The sequence below is a fragment of the Gossypium hirsutum genome, chromosome A06 (assembly GCF_007990345.1).
Source record: "Gossypium hirsutum isolate 1008001.06 chromosome A06, Gossypium_hirsutum_v2.1, whole genome shotgun sequence".
Classification (NCBI taxonomy): Eukaryota; Viridiplantae; Streptophyta; class Magnoliopsida; order Malvales; family Malvaceae; genus Gossypium; species Gossypium hirsutum.
In genome coordinates this window covers 2,570,174-2,588,501 of record NC_053429.1, presented here as the reverse complement: position 1 = coordinate 2,588,501, position 18,328 = coordinate 2,570,174, and the positions used below count along the sequence as shown (strand labels likewise).

The 18,328-nt window shown below is 29.7% G+C and overlaps 1 protein-coding gene and 1 long non-coding RNA gene across 2 annotated transcripts; both read right to left on the bottom strand.

The window, feature by feature from the left end:
• Nucleotides 1-3,629: 3,629 nt before the first annotated feature.
• Nucleotides 3,630-5,187, bottom strand: LOC121203649 (strigolactone esterase D14). Its single transcript, XM_041114845.1, has 2 exons — nucleotides 4,402-5,187; nucleotides 3,630-4,202 (listed from the first exon to the last, which is right to left on the bottom strand). Exons 1-2 carry the CDS (start codon nucleotides 4,770-4,772, stop codon nucleotides 3,773-3,775), a joined length of 801 nt encoding a protein of 266 aa, XP_040970779.1. The 5' UTR covers nucleotides 4,773-5,187; the 3' UTR covers nucleotides 3,630-3,772.
• A 10,739-nt stretch (nucleotides 5,188-15,926) lies between these two features.
• On the bottom strand, nucleotides 15,927-18,121 carry LOC121230295 (uncharacterized). Its single transcript, XR_005928247.1, has 4 exons — nucleotides 17,912-18,121; nucleotides 17,745-17,800; nucleotides 16,401-16,432; nucleotides 15,927-16,187 (listed from the first exon to the last, which is right to left on the bottom strand). It is a non-coding gene; the product is annotated as an uncharacterized lncRNA (long non-coding RNA).
• Nucleotides 18,122-18,328: the final 207 nt, after the last annotated feature.

Here is an 18,328-nt window from a genome sequence, read left to right as displayed (position 1 = left end):
GATAAACCCTAATTTTTATTTAGCTTACAACAAACAATATAGAATTAGGGGAGAGATTTTCGTATACTGATGTAAAATTAAATTGATTTTACATAATTCGTAAAATTTTATACGATTAATATTTATCAGTTCAATCGTTATATTTCATTCATATCATTCATGCATGTTACTTTTGGTGTAAAATAAATATTTTTAACTATTCATTTTATTTAAAAATAATAACCGTTAAATATATATTCATATAAACAATATTTTAGACCAATATGATGGAAATATCAGATTGATTAAAAAATTTACTTGCATGATAAATGCAAATATCTTGATATAAATTCAACAATTTAGATTATTAAATATCAATGATATAAAAAGTTGCAAAAGGAAGTAAAATAGAAACGCTTTACATTGATGTAAGTAGACCTCTCCCCTGATACTAACTATTTAAAAGGTATATAAAAATTAGATTAATGTATATTTTATGTATCATTATATTAAATTATTTAACTATCATTTATTATATTTTTAAATTTTTAAAATATTTTATGTACCATTAGTTTTGTAAATAATTTATATTAGTTACTTAAAAGGTATTTAAAATTTATATTTCATGTATCATTATATTAAATTATTTAAATATCATATAACTTAACTAATTTTTTACTTTACACTATTGTTGATACCTTGTATCAACAAGGGAAGAGAAGGTGGTGTAAGTAAGGCATGTTTACCCTTGTTGGGCAGAGAACCAAAAAAGTAGGAGAATGAAGAGGAGAGGGATGAGAGCTTAGTCTCTTAGGGTTTGTTGAGAAAGGAGAGGAGGCCCTTTTTATGTTGTATCTTAGGGTATTAATGGGTAAGCGGTGGTTCCTGAGTGATCTCCTCGTGAGGAAAACACACTCATTAATAATGGATGGCCTATCGAAGAGCCCAACCGGGTGGTTAAAGATGGATGATTCCTCTCGTGTGTGATACGAAGCATACAAGTAGTTGGTCACTGATTAATCATCCAGACGATATAAAGTGGAGGGCTGCCTGTGGGCGTATTTCTAATCGCTTCTCATGTTACTACGTGTTCAAGTCAAAGAAGTGGTATAACAATTATCATGTTAAAAGAAAAAAGGACATTTTAACCTTCAATTGCAATTTTTAGCAACATTACTAAACATTTAAAATTAATAAACTATATTTTTCACAGCACATTTTCTAATAACAATTTAAAAAGCACTTTTCAGCTGCAACATCGACGAAAAACTAAGCATAATTGTTCAAGTAGATAATGACATGGCTTAAAATACTTTTGTAATAAAATTAACAGTACCATTTTTTAAGTGATACAATTTTTAAGCAATTTTATCTTGAAACAAAACCTTCTTTATAATATAAAGAAATCGAAAACTAAATAAAACCGAATTATCATCAACGATCTAAAAATTTAAAAAAAAAAATCGAATCAAATCGGATCGAATCCAACCAATTTGAATCTCTACCTTTCAATGTTGGTGTCCCTCAAATTATCTGTTCAAATGTCAAATTAGTTCCACAAAATATCTTCTGGGCTGTGGTGGAATTTTGTTGCTATCACGGCCCATGAGGCCGCCACGTATTTATACAAAAGCCTTTCACCAAATATTTACATTTTATAATTATTATTTTCTATTAGATTTTTTCGACTAAATTCGAATAAATAATTTGATTTTTCAAATTTCGAGTCAATTTAAATTTTACAATTTAAATAAATTGAATAACATATTAATATTTTGATCCCTAAAAATTCCAAAATTTCATAATTTGTTTTTAAAATTCTCCAAAAGGGTAAATTTGAAGACCTAAACAAGTAAATTATCAATTTCAATTTATTATATTAAACTATTTTTTAAAAATATATATGGTTTTAATTTTATGTGCTTTGACATAGAATTAATTATATTGTAACAATATTTTAATTTAACTTGAACAATTTCACTCGATTAAACTCGACTCAAATTTCATTTAACTCGAATTGATTCGAAAAAAATTCACGGTACATCCATTTAAATTATTTACACATAGATATTTGCATATTCTTATAGTTATATCTAGGGTTAATGCATTGTTTCAGGCCTAAATTTGGTAATTGTTTCTATATCGAGGTATGAATCTTTTTCTCTAAGTTAGTCTCTAGATTTGATAATCGCCCCCACATTAGGGCTTGTTTTTTTTATTCAAGTTAGTCTCTGAACTTGACAATTATTTTCATATTTGGGTCTGAACTTATTTTGGTTAACTTTTTTTAAGGAAATAGCATGGATTAACTTGAATAAAAAAAGTTCAAACCTTAATATATGATCAATTGTCAAGTTTAGGGGCTAATTTGAACTAAAAAATCAAAATCTAATGTGAGAGCAATTGCCAAATTCAAGGATTAAGTTAAACAAAAAAAAATATAAAACCCCAATATGAAAACAATTATCAAATTCAGATTCCAAATAATGCATTAACCATTATATTTAAATGAGAAAAAATATAATAAAATATTTTAAAAATAAAAAAATAGGCACGTCACAATTTTTTAAAGATACTTGTAAAATAAAAAATATATTATTAACACATCAAATACCAAGTCTTAATTTAAATGCAAGTTTCAACCAACTCAAAATATATAAAAAAAAAACCTATGCAAAGCTCATACCTCAATTAATCATTAATTAATTTTTGTTTTGGTTAAAAATAATTTAATTATAAAAAACACTTGAATATATATAATATTATTAACAGTCATGAAAATAAAGAAAATAAATAGAAACATACTTCAAATTTCAAGATTAAATTAAAGGAAAAAAATTAAAAATAGTAGATTTTTGTATTAAAAGTCTAATTATATTTTCCTTTATCTATTAAAAAAATAGATAAATTAATCCCTATATATCATATCAAAAAAATTAATTCTTCTATTAAAAATTTCAATTATTTCTACTATTAAAATTTTATATTTATATGTTAAAATAAGATACACGTGACATATTACACATATAATTATTTAGTTATTCTATTAACAACATAAATTTTTAATAATAAAAGTGAATACTTTTTTTAAAAAATAATTAATTTACTTTTTAGATAATTCTTAATATACTACTATTCTTATAGTGAAAAGCATCCTCTCGTCACGTCACAATCACGTGGGGTATTCTAATCCTAATCCTATGGGAGGGAAAAAATATCATGATAAAATAATATTTAAAAAATCCCAAGGAGCCTAACGTCCACAAATTTATGTATATATAAAAAAAATACAAATTTATGATTTATTATTACCATAATAATAAAAGTTAGATATTTTATTCATTTTCTATATATTATTTTGAATATAAAGTTAATTACATCGATTTATTATTGAAATGATACACACCGATTAAAATGATTAAACCCAATGCGAATTTGACTATATTCAGTTCAACTAAAATATAATTTAAATGACCCAAACTTAAAACTACTTAAACTCAAAATCACAATAACTTAAAATGATGTAAAAATTGAAAAAATTCAAATGGGTTAATTAGTTAATTGACCCTTAAAATATACATTTTTCCTCAATTGATATCTATGCATGAATTATCTTTTTTTTTTCATTTTAAGAGAAAATTAGGAGAAAATTAAGAAATTAGATTTTATTTTTCAACATAGAGATTACGTTAAAGAGAAAAAGGGTTTGAATTATCACTGTATCAACACCAGAATAAAAATCCGACCCATTGGGTCCAATTGGCATTGTTGAAGTAAAAAAACACTAGAAAACTCACCGCGGAAGGGCTCGCCGGAGCACTTGAGCAAGCAACACCGGCGCAGTCAAGTGCGGTAAATGGCCTTCTGTTCTCAAAATCTCCACCGTGGTTCGTCCCCCAAGATGGGTCTTTAAATACTCCGCCACCGATGCCGGAACCGACACATCTTTCGCCGTCTGGATCACGCAACACGGCACTCTCACTTTCCCGAGTTCCCCTCTCAGATCACTGTTGAATATCGTCCTTGAAACGAACAATGATATGTCCGGTCTCATGTTGAAAAGTGTCCGGCTGAACTCTCGAACCGCCGTCGGCACATCGGCCCCCACCAACACTGGGGCAAACCCGTTTACCCAAGCTTCGTAATTGGCTTCCATTGCTGAAAATACTTCCTCAATCTCGCCTAGCTCGAACCCTCCGTGGTAATTTTCGTCATTGAGAAACCTGCAAACCATAAATTTCATTTTGGTCTAACTCTAATTTTAGTCGTTGTGTTATGCTGAAACTTTAAATTTAGTCTTTTTGATTTAATTCAATCCTTTATTATTAGGTCTAATTCTAGACCTGAAATTTTGAATATTTAAATTTTAACATATTTCACCGGTGAACCACAAAGGCCAATTTTTTTTTCCTTCCGTTTTACCTGGGAGAAGCGCCGATGAGGATGAGTTTGGAGAAGAGTTGAGGGCAGCGAATGGAAGCCAAGATACCGATCATGGCGGAGACGGAGTGGCCGACGTAAGCGCAACGGTGAACGCCGAGAGCTTTAAGAATATTAAGCAAATCGTCGACGAAAGCATCGAGAGTGTCGTACCTAGTGGAATCGAAGTAATCGGGGTTGACGCTGCCGGCACAAACGAGGTCGTATAGGATTATACGATAATTAGGTGTGAAAAATGGGAGAATCCGTTGCCAAACCGATTGGTCCGTACCGAAACCGTGAGCCAAGACAAGGATTCTGTCGCCGGAGCCGACAACTCGTACGTTGAAAGCTTCTAAAAGGGTGTTTGCCATGTTTTTTTTTTTGGGGGGGGGGGTTTCTGTAGCGGGAATGTGTTATTGACTTGGGGATGTAGGGTTTGTTTGATTGTTTTTTACTGGTTTAGACATTTATTTATATTGGTTTTTGCCATTGGTGGAAGGGTTAATGACTTTGATAGTGATGGTGGTCTTATCTGATATAAGTGTATTGATGGGGCATGCCATACAGCTCAAATGTTTTGTTGGGTGAAGTTGTTTTTGGTGGGTTTTTTCTGAGTTTAGATTTTTTTTTAATTTGATTTTTCGATTTTTTTTATAAAATTGAGTTTGAACGGATCTAGGATAGGATTGGGAATTTTGGGTTTAGGGTTTTTAAGTTCAAGTTCATTGTACAATCTTTGGTTGTTAATATTGTATCGATGACTATATTAATAGAATTGTGTTTTAGTGTTTCGTTTCAAATTTATCGATATGGTGAAATATTTTTATAGTTTGATTTCTAGTTCTATTATATATATAACCTCAATTTAAAAGTAGTAATTAGATTTAATGCTTAATCTAATAATTACTTCATTTTAAAATGTAATAGTGAAAATTAGTTAAGTTACAGTTATAAAAAATTAGCTTTTTTTTTGACAAAATGAAAAGATAAATTACATCAAATCAATTGCTTAAAAATACTATTCGCTTTGTCTTGTTGTAAAACTTCTAAGATTTCATTAGGAGCCATATCAAAAACCTTTAAATTTGACTTCAACGTTAGACTAAGTTTAGCCAACCAATCCTCAATCATGTTGTGTTCTCTAACTACATATTTAATCCGTCATTGTCCTTTAGATCTCATAACTCGCTGGACTATTCTAACCACAGTGATACCTAAATCCTCCAATCCAATATCAATTAAAGCCTGAACCATATCAAGATTATGAGTCTGAATTGTAGCTCATCTATACCCTTTATTTAACAGAACGAGAAGCCCATCCAGGATACCCTATATTTCAGCCTCAAAATGCGTATATATACCTTAATAACGATTAAATCCCAAAATCTAATTTCCAAGTTGATCCTGCAACACACCTCCAACAGAAGCATTTCATGTAGCTCTGGCCACTACGCCATAAATGAATAAATGGACCCACGTACCATCAGCATGAGAGTTATATCCCAAACTAAGAGTATTATTCTTGTGACTATTGAGCCCAACTAATAGAGATTTCAACAACTTCAATTGCCGACCAAGTAACATTCTGAAAGATGAAAAGATTTTATTTTTCCAGATATGCCAAGCGATTAATCCAAAAAGACACGACCATGTAATGCCCTGATCTTGCAGCCTTATATGACAACAAGGTTATAAGATAACCAAACCTGAAAAGTATAAGAAAAGGATCTTTGTTGATGCTCTATTGGAATCATATACATCCACACTTCCTTTGCTACCAGACAATCCCGAAGCACATGAATACTATCTTCAATTCCATACCCACATATAGGACAAGAACAGTTATATCCAATCCCCCGTTATGTACACTCTAAATTCGTTAGAAGTCTCCGCTTAAATGCCAACCAAAGGAAAAATCTCACTCTTTATGGACCCTGGTACTTCCATGAATTCTTCCAAAATTCTTCTCAAGATTCCAAGTTCCTTCTTTTAAAGACCAGAACGCACTATGTACTAAAAAGGAACCTAAGGCCAATGAGCCCAAATTATCCTATTTGACCCCGAATTAGGATGAGGAGGAGGGATACTAACAATACGATTAATCACTTCTTCAAACAACCATATACGAAACAGATCCAAATTCCAAGTACTATCAAACTTTACCAAATCCCTTAGAGTGCAATCCAAATAAAGAATAGCATAGGAGGGAATTTGCGAAATTAAAGGACCAGTATATGGGATCCAAGAATCTTTTGAGCAACGAATATTAGCACCATTTCCAATGGACCAAGCTAAGTTGGTATAGGTTGGTGATGCACTGGTATATATTAGTCTTGATTGAAACGAATTGAAATACGATAAAATAGCTTAAACATGTTGAAATTTTGATGAAGATGAAACTTAAGTTGTTTGATATTGGTTTAAGAAAGAAACAATGTATACCAACCTATAAAACTATTATTGATACAATATAGATGACCATGGTTTCATCACTTGACTTTCTTTTTAGAGTTCTTGTATGTTCTAGGTTAAGTGACTAGATGGGTAGCCTTAGAAGTAGTTCAAAAGAGTAAAAGGGCTTTCTTCAATCAAGCGAGTCACTTTTTCATTTCATTGTTGGTTTGAATATTATTTTTGTTCAACATGATTTTCATTGATTTATAATTACATTGAAAATACAAATCAAAGAAAGTTGAATGAACACTTGACAAAAGTCAAGTTACACTAAAAACATATTTGGACCAAGCATAAGATATAGGAGAAAATGTTACAGTCACTAATACAAGCCATATCACGATTGTCAAAACCACATAATCAAATGGCAACAACCAGGACTAAGAACACGAATTGGTGTGTTGTAACCATTATTGACAATCTTGTCATTCTCGAAGCTTACTCTAAAGTTTTAGAATGCATTGAATCCATTTAGTTAAACATAGAAAAAACGAGTGAGTTTGTAACAACCTGATTTTCAATGATACCAGAAAAGACAGTTTCAGAATCTCATTTTCGTTCAATTTTATCTATTAATTGCTTAATTAGGGTACATGGACTAAATTGTAAAAGTCTTATCGTTATAGGTTTTTAATTGGCCAAAGATATAAAGGCTTAAATTGCAATTAGCTAAAAAATAAAAATAGTAAATTAACCATTTTTCAATAGGATTTAGTGGCTTATGATGACATCTCTCACTTATGTTAATTAAGATTAGTTTAATGTTAATTAAAGCATGATTAGTTTAAATTAATTAAGTTAATTAGCCCTAATCTAACTATTTAAGTTAAAATAAGGTAAAAAAATATATATCAATTTTCATTCATCTTTTTCCTCTTGTCGAATGTAAAAGAAAGAAAACCCATTTAATTTGAAGGTGTCGGTGACACAAACATTGACGAAAACTCGATAATAGGAGGCGAAAAGTGCAATAAGGAACAAGAGTAAGGGTATTTTGAGGAGAGAGGGAGAAGGGAGTTGTAGATGGTGAGAAGGTGACAATGGCACTAGCATCGATGACAACTCGACGATAATAGGAGAAAATGAGAGAAAAAAACGAGAGAAAGAAAATGAAAAATGAGAAGAAAGGAAGAGAAGGAAAGGGGAGAAGAAGGTGGTCGTCAATCAACCCTAAACTGATAGATAATAGGTCAAAATAATGAAAAAATACAAAAAAAGTCGCTATTTAGGTTTTTAAGGGTTTTAACCATCAAAAGAGAATAGAAATGTCCATTTGGAGAGAAAAACAAAACTGATGAAATCTGTGAACAATAACACAAAATACAACCACCACGTATTAAAGAGTGAATGTGCATTCGTACTTCCACTTCAACCAATAAATAGTTTAATGGAATAGTTTTTGTACCATTTGTACTAGGATTGTACCAACTATGGTCTAAGTTTGCTCCTATTTTTAAATGACAAACTCAATCTTACTTAGACCCATTGTTATTTTTTATTCTTAAAATATAATTATTTTTATTTAATATTTAATATTTAATATTTATGTATGTATACATAATTTACTGCCATTACATATATGTTCTTTTATTAAATTTCTAAACATAAACATTTTAACATTTATATTTTTAAAATTTACATCATAATATAATGTATGTATTTTTTATATAATATAAATTGCATAAGATATAATAAAAAAATAACATATTATGAGCTTGAAAAATGGTCGAATCATGTTTTATTATTTTATAAAAAAATTATTTTTTAAAACTTTTTATTTCTTTATTTTATATTTTTTTGCAATAATACTATTAATTTCATCTAATTTCTTTTCAATTATCGTATTTTTTTATAAATTTTATTTTTATAATATATATGTTTCTTTCTTCTAGATTTTATATATAGTTTTGAACTTTTTATATCTTTATTTCTATTTTTTAATATTTTTTAATGTTTATATACATTTAATAAAAAAATATTTTTTACATAAAGATGCCATGTGGCGCTTTGTAATTGGCTATAATAATAATAATTTTTTAAAATTTGTAAAAAGATGGACTAAAAAATATAACAAATGCATATTTTAGATACCAAATTGAGAATTTAAATATACTCTAGGTACCAAATTAAGACAAAAAATTTTTTTATACATCTCAATAGATAAACAAATATACTTTAGAAGTCAAATTGCAAATTAAGCCCAATTGAATAAGGGTAAAATTTCTTCCCCTAATTTTTAACATCATTAAATTGTTCTTGTATCATTACTTCAAAAAAAAATGTAAAACTAGATTTTAATATTTTAAAATTATCCTTGTATCATTATTTGAAGGTAATATAAATTAAATTTCACTTTTCAATTTAATCTTAATAAAATTTCAATTTAATCCAATCAATTTGGTAACACTTTATTATACATCATTTATTACTTTGAGCACTTTTTTTAAAAATATTTTTTAATAAAATGGATATATTTACATTATTGTTTTTTTACTTATTATTACTTATTAATATTTTTAATGAAAAATAAAAATTCTTAATATTACTTATTTTACTTCTTCTAAATTACTATAATTTCATGTTTTTATATTATAATATTAAATAAATTTATTCATATTTTAATTATAATATTATTTATTAAAAATTGGGATTTTATAATTTATAATATTTGAAAATTGAAAAAAAAACTATTATAATATTTTATATAATATTTAAATATGGTGCTTTCCTAATAGAATTGTTAACAAAACAGCTAGAGCATACTTAAAACGAGTTATAGAACATATTTAGATAGTGAAAGATTTTTTAATTAATAAAGATATTTTTAATTAAAACAAAATAAAATATTTTTAAAAAATAAAATAAGTTTATATAAATTTAAAACGAAAACTATTCAAATCGAGCCATAAGATTTTTATTTAAATGTAGGATAAAATTATGAATATGTTAGAAATATATATAATAAGAATTCGTATTAAAAAGTTTTTAATACACAAAATCTCGGTAAAATGAGTTCTTTAGTTTCACTCAATTTTGAAATTGAGTAAATTGAACTTTTTAAAAAAAAAACTTAAGTAATTTAGTCCTTTTCAATTTCGAAAGTGAATAACTAAGGACAATTAATCACGGCGTTAATGTCTTTCATCAATTGTACATAATTTTGATTGGTATAATAACAAATTTAGCCTTCAATGTTTATATATTTTGTCATTTTGGCCTTAGTTTTAAAAAATTAAATAAATTGAGCCTCAACAAATTTACACAAATATTGCGGGATACATTTGTTAAATTGAGACCAAATTGACAGAATGTGTAAAATTTGAGAGCTAAATTTGTTATTATACCAATCAAAATCATGTGTAATTGATGGGAAATATTAACATCGTGATTAATTACCTTTAGTTTCTCATGTTCGAAATTGATAAGAGTTAAATTGCTATGAATAGGGACCAATTTGTCCAATTTTGAAATTTGGAGGAATTGGAGAGATTTTTTTACCCAAAATATCGTACCACAACTCATATTGGTTTTGACGAAGTTGATTTTTGGTCGGTCTATTTACATTAAATCAATTTAATTTTAAAATTTTCAGATTATTACAATTTTTAAGGCAAAGTATAATTTCATTGAACTTGTGATTTCCTAAAACCTAAAAAGGATTATATAAAGAAATTTTTATTTTTGGGGTGGCGAAGGCTATTGCCTATCCCTTCCTTCCGCTCTTGATTATAGTTTAGATCATTTTAAGTTTAAATCATTTTAGATTTTAATTGTTTTTTAAATCATTTGAGTTATAATAATTTTTTTATGATAAAATCAAAATTACTTTCAGCTCGAGTTTCAATGTTTGTGTCAGAATTGATAACCCTAATTGAACTTAATTAATATTCTTACCAGAATCACCAGATTATTTGATGGGAGAATTAATTGCTTGGCTTAATTAAGTTGGGCAATCAATGTTATACATGGAAAATAAGCAGACTCCCATTGTAAGGTCACATAGTTGGAATCTGATTCAATATACAGGTGTACCTTTCACCAACCAAAAACTTACTGCATTGTCCATCTTTTTCCTTGTATAGCCCCATCCAACTCATTGGCTACACAGTTGAAAACACTATTATTTTCTTCAATGCATCTCTTTAAAAAAAGTTGTTCCTCTTTTACCCAATATTTGTCTTCAAAAGCATAAGAAACTGCTTTATCTTCCATCTTTAAAAAGCTTTGTTTCAGCATTTACTTGTTCATCTTTACAAACCCCTATAAATTTATCAATTGGTCTTCCCCACTAATGGCGCTTTCGAGAAAAAGGTAAAACAAAAGGACCATGGCATTATTACAAGCACTGAGGAACTAGATTGTTGTAGGAATAGTGTGGATACAAGGTTTGAGGTTAGGTGACTTGGAGTGGCTCTTATCCTAGTGCTGAGAACTGTAGGAAGGGGTTAGAGAACAAAGAGATCCCCGTTTTTTGATTGGAGTGTCTTGATTGCCTATTTTGAGAACGAGGGAGTTTTATATAGGTGGTGGATTCGGTGTTAGGCCTGTCCTCAACCCTTATAAGCACTAATTTTGTTAAGTAGGGTTTAGTGAAATGTCGTGTCAAGATATGTTTTATCTTTTTTAGGATATGATTGACTATATGTTATAGGACCATTCATGGTAAAATTCCTTACTATATGCATTAGGATATGATGGATGTAACAGAGAGAATTTTAATAAATTTTGTTCCGATTTTTAAGTGGGCAAACTCTTAATTAGTCAAACATTTTTTCAAGTTCGAGATAATTTTTTAATAAAAGACTCGACTCAAATGATTATCATGTATAACAAATACAAGTTTATGAGAGTGTATTGAATGCCTATTTTGAGGAGGGAGTTTTATGTAGATGGTGAATTTTGTGTCAGGCTTGTTTTTACATCCTTGTAAGCAGTAATTCTATTAAAGTAGAGTTTGTAGTAAAATTATGAGATGCCCTGTCAGGAAACTGATCTAATCTTTTTGAAGATATGATTGGTTATGTTGCAGTTAATCGGTGCTGGATCCCCTTATGATGCATGCCAAGACATAATGAATGTGACAAAGGTCTCAATTGATTTTGGCAGGATTTTTGTGACAATTCCCTAAGTGGGCAAGCTGTTGGTTGGGCAAACCTTCTTTCAAGGTTGAGGCTGTTATTTTGACAAATGATTTGTGTTTAATCAGTGTTATTTGAACCAATTCAGTCGATCATGTCAGAAATTAATCAGTGTATTGGTTCAAACATAGAAATTAAATTCATTTTTGGGTGAACCATTAAAAAGTAGTAAAAATTTAAAATTTGGTGACTAATCGATTTTTATAATTTGTATGAATTTTTAATTATTTATTTAATTATCGTTGGACCAACTATTAAACTAATTGAATAAAAATCAATGATATAATCAATTCGACCTTGGATCCGATTATTAAAATATTGTATATAGCAAGTTTTCCATCCACTTTCTCAGTAATTTTTTATGGGATACTACTCTTAACTAGTTTGTTAATTGGATCAATAAGGACCAGGATTAATAGAGGGGACTAGATTGTGAATTCCAGCTTAATTTTGCTTTTACGAGTTATTCTTTTTGCTCTATAACATGAATGATGTAAACATGCAAATTAGTGTGATGGGGGTTGTTGTTGTACAGATAACAAGACATTTCGATTTGTCCCATAAGCAATAGATATTGTAATTTCCATTCCTATGATAGAACCTAAGGATTGGGACAAAAGAAATGAGCATCAAAAACATGCAGGATGAACCTAACTTACTTTGCCATATCTCATTGGAGGCAAAGCTTAGCCTAAAAAACAAGTAGGCTTCTCAATTTCCATTAGCGAAAAATAAAAAGCATGTTAGGACATAAAGTTAGAATAGTTTGCAGAAAATTTATGGCACTTGGGGCCCTCTTCCAATGAATGCCTAAACACTACGCATGTTGCAAAAAATTGACATTGAGAGAAAGTGAAAGATGGTGCATTCTTGGGGTCTTTTATTGGTTTAATGAGTTAATTCAAAGAAGATTAAAGGATTTATCTAGATTTGTAGATTAGAATAGTTGGATTGATTTTGGATTAAATGAATTTTTAAGTATTAAAAAATTTAAATTATTTTATGTCGAATCAATTTTTAAGTTTATATCATTTTAGGTTCGGATCTTTTTGAGTATGGGTAATTGAGATTTGAGACTTAGATTTTTATTGTTAGATAATTACGAGTTCAAAACATTTTTGGTTATGATCACTTTAGGTTTATGTTATTTGGGGTTATTTGTTTAGATTATTTCGGTTCAGATTATTTCATGTTTGTATCAATTCGATTTTGGCTTGTATGGCTTCATTGGAAATTCTTATGGAGGCGCAGTTGTGGCCCAACATTGAAGTGGAGAAAGGCAATTTATTTAGAAATCTTTGAGGGAGAATTTGAAAATGCAAGTGCAAATTTTTATCTTTAGACGACTCCTCATATTTATGAAGGAACAACATATTAGAGAACGCAAGCTTCTAAATAAAGAGAAGGGTTGAATTAATTTATCATTGAAGAGATAGTGTGTGGGATGAAAACTCTTTCATGCTTATAATGATATTTTACTAATGGTGAAATTGATCAGAATTGTGTAAGGACTCCACCAGAATAGACAGCTAATGAAAGAAATAAGAAAATGAACAAGATGTGTATAAAAAGTCAAAATATCCTTTACTTGATCATGATTTTTTTTTGTTATGTAAAAAAACATTATATTAAATTTAAATTAATCGAATGAAATTTTGGAATTCAAAATTATCCCTTTACTTATCTATGCTTTTAATTCTTCTTTTCTTTGCTACTCATATTCAACCTCATCTAGATAAACCATGGGACAAGATTGTTGAATGACAAATGTGGGGAAATAAGATGCATTTAGATAATGCATTTACATTAAACCTTAAAAAGACAAGATAACACGTATTTAGGACATTCAAGAAGAATTTTTAAAGATATCTTATTTAGCACTTATAAGATATATTCAACTTTTGTAGGAAATAGGTGAGTGGAAATTTACAAATAATAATAAAAAAGAAAAAAGAAAACCCAAGGTTGTAGGGTGTTTCTAAAATAGAGCATTTAACAGAATAAAGAGATAACTGGAAGCTTAGTCGATTAATTCATATCATGTCTAATCACCATTGGAATTTTGTTGGATTCTTTAGGTGAAAGTCACTCCATCATCCAATACTTTATGCTTAATAGAAAAAAGTATAATTTTTTTTTAAAAAAAGAGAGAGAAAGAAATTAATGTTATCCACATGTTTGAGAATCAAAATGAGTGTTTCTCTTTGAAAAAAAAGAATCATCCTACCATTATAAAGTATATGGATAATGTAACTTTCTTTGTTCTTGAAATGATTAATTTATACAAAAAAAAATTTGGAATAAATTTTAGTTAAGTTGATATCGTTGTTATTACAATAATTAGGAGAATGTAAAATTGAAGATTTAAAATAAGTTACGGTAATATCATAAATACTATAATATCTATTATTTTTTATACAAAGCTTAAAACTACTCATAGCCACTCTCCAATCCTTATAAAGAAGCATAATATTTTCAGTGTATTCGAACCTACATTCTCTTATATTAAAAATTATATTAATACGATCTAAATTAAAACTCAATCGACGATATTTTATGCCCTTCTTGCAAGAAAGAGGTAATGTGTTGGCAAGTTAAAAGATTTCAATTTCTTTTATCATTGCTTAGTAGATTTTACTATTAAAAGAACACGTGTTGGACATAATCATCCACTTCCTCTTTAATCATCCCTTTCTTCTTGTGATGCCCACTCTTTTCAATCTTTCTGGTCCATTTCCATTAACAAAAATAGATGATAAATATACATAAACCAAAGATGCTTGATTTGTATTAATTTTCTTTTAAATTTATCTTGGAGTAATTATTTAGATTAATTTTATAAAAATTATTATAACTTTATAAAAAAATAATGACTAAATTAAAAAAAAAGGGTACTTATGTGTGTAGATATGGTCTAAGATTTTAACTTTTGTGGCATGGGAATAAAATATGTCACGACTTGTGGCTCTCTCATGGATATTAGATTTGATATGTCTTCTTAGTAGGATAAGGTAGTTGGATAAGGTAGGTGGGTTTCTCTTCTTTTCTTTTTAATTTTTAGTGTAGGGAATTATATCCAATTTGGAATTAAATTAAGTTGAATTTTTAAACCGATAAATATCTTTTAATGCTATTTTTTTTCATAAAACTTGAACTCGTGAAAGAAGGGGCCGTGCATGATCGTTCCCCCTCCCCAAAAAGATAAAATTCTAGAATTATTTTCTTTAAAATTCGAAAAATTACAAGTTAATACAATGATAAATTTTCATTGATCCCTATAAAATTTATATTTCAATTTTAACCTTAATTTCTTTTTCGAACTTTATATTGCTCAATCCAGCCGAGGTAATTAAGGTAAGTTGATTTGAATGACTTGCCTTTTTTTTTATGTAAAACAAATAGATAAATTAAACACTATTAACTAGTAATATTCAATGGACTCTCTGTAAACAGTTGTAGCCCTTCATTTCTATCAAAAGCCAGTTTAGTGATACCTATTTCTAACAAGAGTTGTTGAATATGCTTGACTAGTGCTGAATGTGATGTCTTTGAAAATGTTTCCTGAATTTCCTGAAAAACCTCCAAATTGTCTATCTGAATCAATACTCTATCACACTGTTTGTGTAACACCCTAATATCTAGCCCAAAAATTTTGACTAAATCTTGAAATTCACATTAGCTATTGAAATGACTTAGAACATACAAATCGTTCAAACTTTACCAAAAACATTTTCTAAGACCACTTTGGCTCATGTTTAACAAAATTTGGTAATATACTTATCTTACGTTTTGCAAACAGTGGTTTAATTGTCGCTAAGATTAAATTAAAGTCAAATTGATATTCCCTTCGATTTGCAAACATTTTAGATTTAACAAATTGTTAATCGAAATTTCAAAATTAGTATTGCAACGGAAAAATCTGACATTTTTCTATTAACTGAAGTTCATAAAATTTAAGACTTAAATATTTGGCCGATTATTAAAAAAGGGTAAACAGTCAATTGACTAAAGTCCATGCATGAAAATACTAATCTAACTCAAAACTGGAAACTCATACCATAGTTCATATAAAATATTTACAATCCAATTGAAACTAATTTATTAAATCTTACGAAAAAAATATTAAACCAAACCAAGATGTGAAACTCCGAGACATCTGATTTGCTGAGTCCAAAACCTAACCTAACGAATTACCTGACAAGAATAAACTAAGCAGTGAGCTACGGAGTTCAGTATGAGTCTAAAACAAATGTAATTAAGTAGTGTCAAACAAGCATTCAAACATACTGAAATCTCAAATAATTTATATAAGTTAAACACATTGAATAAGCAATTCCATTCGCAAATATTACACATTCAAATGCGTAGAAAATATCCAAATGCGTGACAAATGCAAATAAAACTCACCCAACCATCCAAACACACCAACTCCGTCCAACCTGCACACCAAATAGAGTACTTTAGACCCTTCCATCATTTACACACCAAATTTGGGTTATGGTGGACCCATCCAACTCAAGCAAACCTTAAAGTGGTCATGTGTCACATGATTGTTATGCAGCCAATTTGCCAACATTGTTGCAGAATTACTGCCAAATTATATCAAAGCAGTTTAACTGCAAAATCTAACTTCCTTATCCTCATAACCAAATCCAAACCTTATCCTCGTAACCAAATCCAAACCATAATGCATATGCAAAATTCTCAATGCATACAAATATATCATACTAGACATACTCATATACAATTTCCAATGTTTCATATCATACTCAACCGATTTCCAAAATAGCAGATTCAACATTATACAAAATTTCTAATTTTCACATCCAAACATTTTCATATACCAAATTTAGTTTACCACATCATGTAAACAACTTGTGCGAATAACAAAATTAAATCTTAAGAATACATATATATATAATATTCTAACAGTAATATGCCTTTCATAGACCTTCCACAACCAGTAATAGTGTCTCAATCACTCTTACAGAGGTTTAAACATGCAAGGGATCATTCAGTGACTAAAACAAATTAATTTGCGAAAAAGGAGTAAAAACTTCCACAAAAAAAAGAACCACATGACCGTGTGGGAAGGTTCAGACCGTGTGACAGGGGTACACGGTTGTATAGCTGAGGCACACGATCGTGTGGTTGAGAGACACGACCGTGTGACTGAGGTACAAGACTGTGTGGGCAGACCGTGTAACTCTTTGTGCTTGTGTGACATAATTTCACCATAAGAAGTAGGGGAGACACAGTCGTGTCTCAGGCTATGTGAAACCTCCCCAGGCCGTGTGCAATTGACAAAATCCCTAACAGAGGTCTGTGACAAGAAAATTACCCTAACTTTTAAAGCGGCACATGGTCATGTGGACCGTCGGCGCACGCTTGTGTAGCTAAGGTACACGATCGTGTGGTTGAGAGACACGGCCGTATGACTGAGGTAAACGATCGTGTGGGCAGACTGTGTAACTCGTGACATAATTTCACCATAAGAAACAGGGGAGACATGGTCGTGTCCCAGGTCATGTGAATCCTCCCTAGGTCGTGTGCAATCGACAAAATCCCTAATAAAGGTTACACAGCAGTGTGACAAGAAAATCACTCTAACTTTTAAAGTGGCACACTGTCGTGTGGATGGTCCGTGTGCGGCACACGCCCGTGTGGTCCAAAAACCACCCCCAAATTTGCTGCAAAACAAAAAAATTAACAACAATTACACCCTCGACTACAAGTGTTCAAGTAACACACCTGAAAATGCGCTTCCAAGCACCAAATATCCATTAATACGCCTCTATTCTACCGATCTGAAAATTCAATTTCACAACATACTAAACCTATAAGAACTTCGGTCAAAACCAAATGTAAAAGAATCAAAGAACCATTATAAAACTCAACAAAACAACACTTACACTTACTTGATTCGACACTTGATCAAACGAAAATCAAGAGGACAAATGAAACCCTTAATGAACAGCAACTAACAATTATGTGAATGAAAAAGAAGAAAAAATAAATGAACAAAGAAAATAATGGAATAAGAGGATACTGAAGCAAAAGAATCCAAAATTGAAATTGGAGAAATTGACGAGAGAGAGAGAAGAAAATAAACGTGAGAGAGCTTGGGATTTTTTTCTAAAATTAGAATTTCCCTCTCAACTCCACTAAGCCCCTATCAGACACATTTAAATTCAGTTTCAATTAAACTCAATCACTTAGCTACACAACAGAAAAATAACAAAAAGAATAATCCTTGAGTAAACACGTAGAGGTTTAAACACAAGACCAAGTGGTAAGCTAACTTCTTATTATTGAACAAGTAAACTCATCCTGAC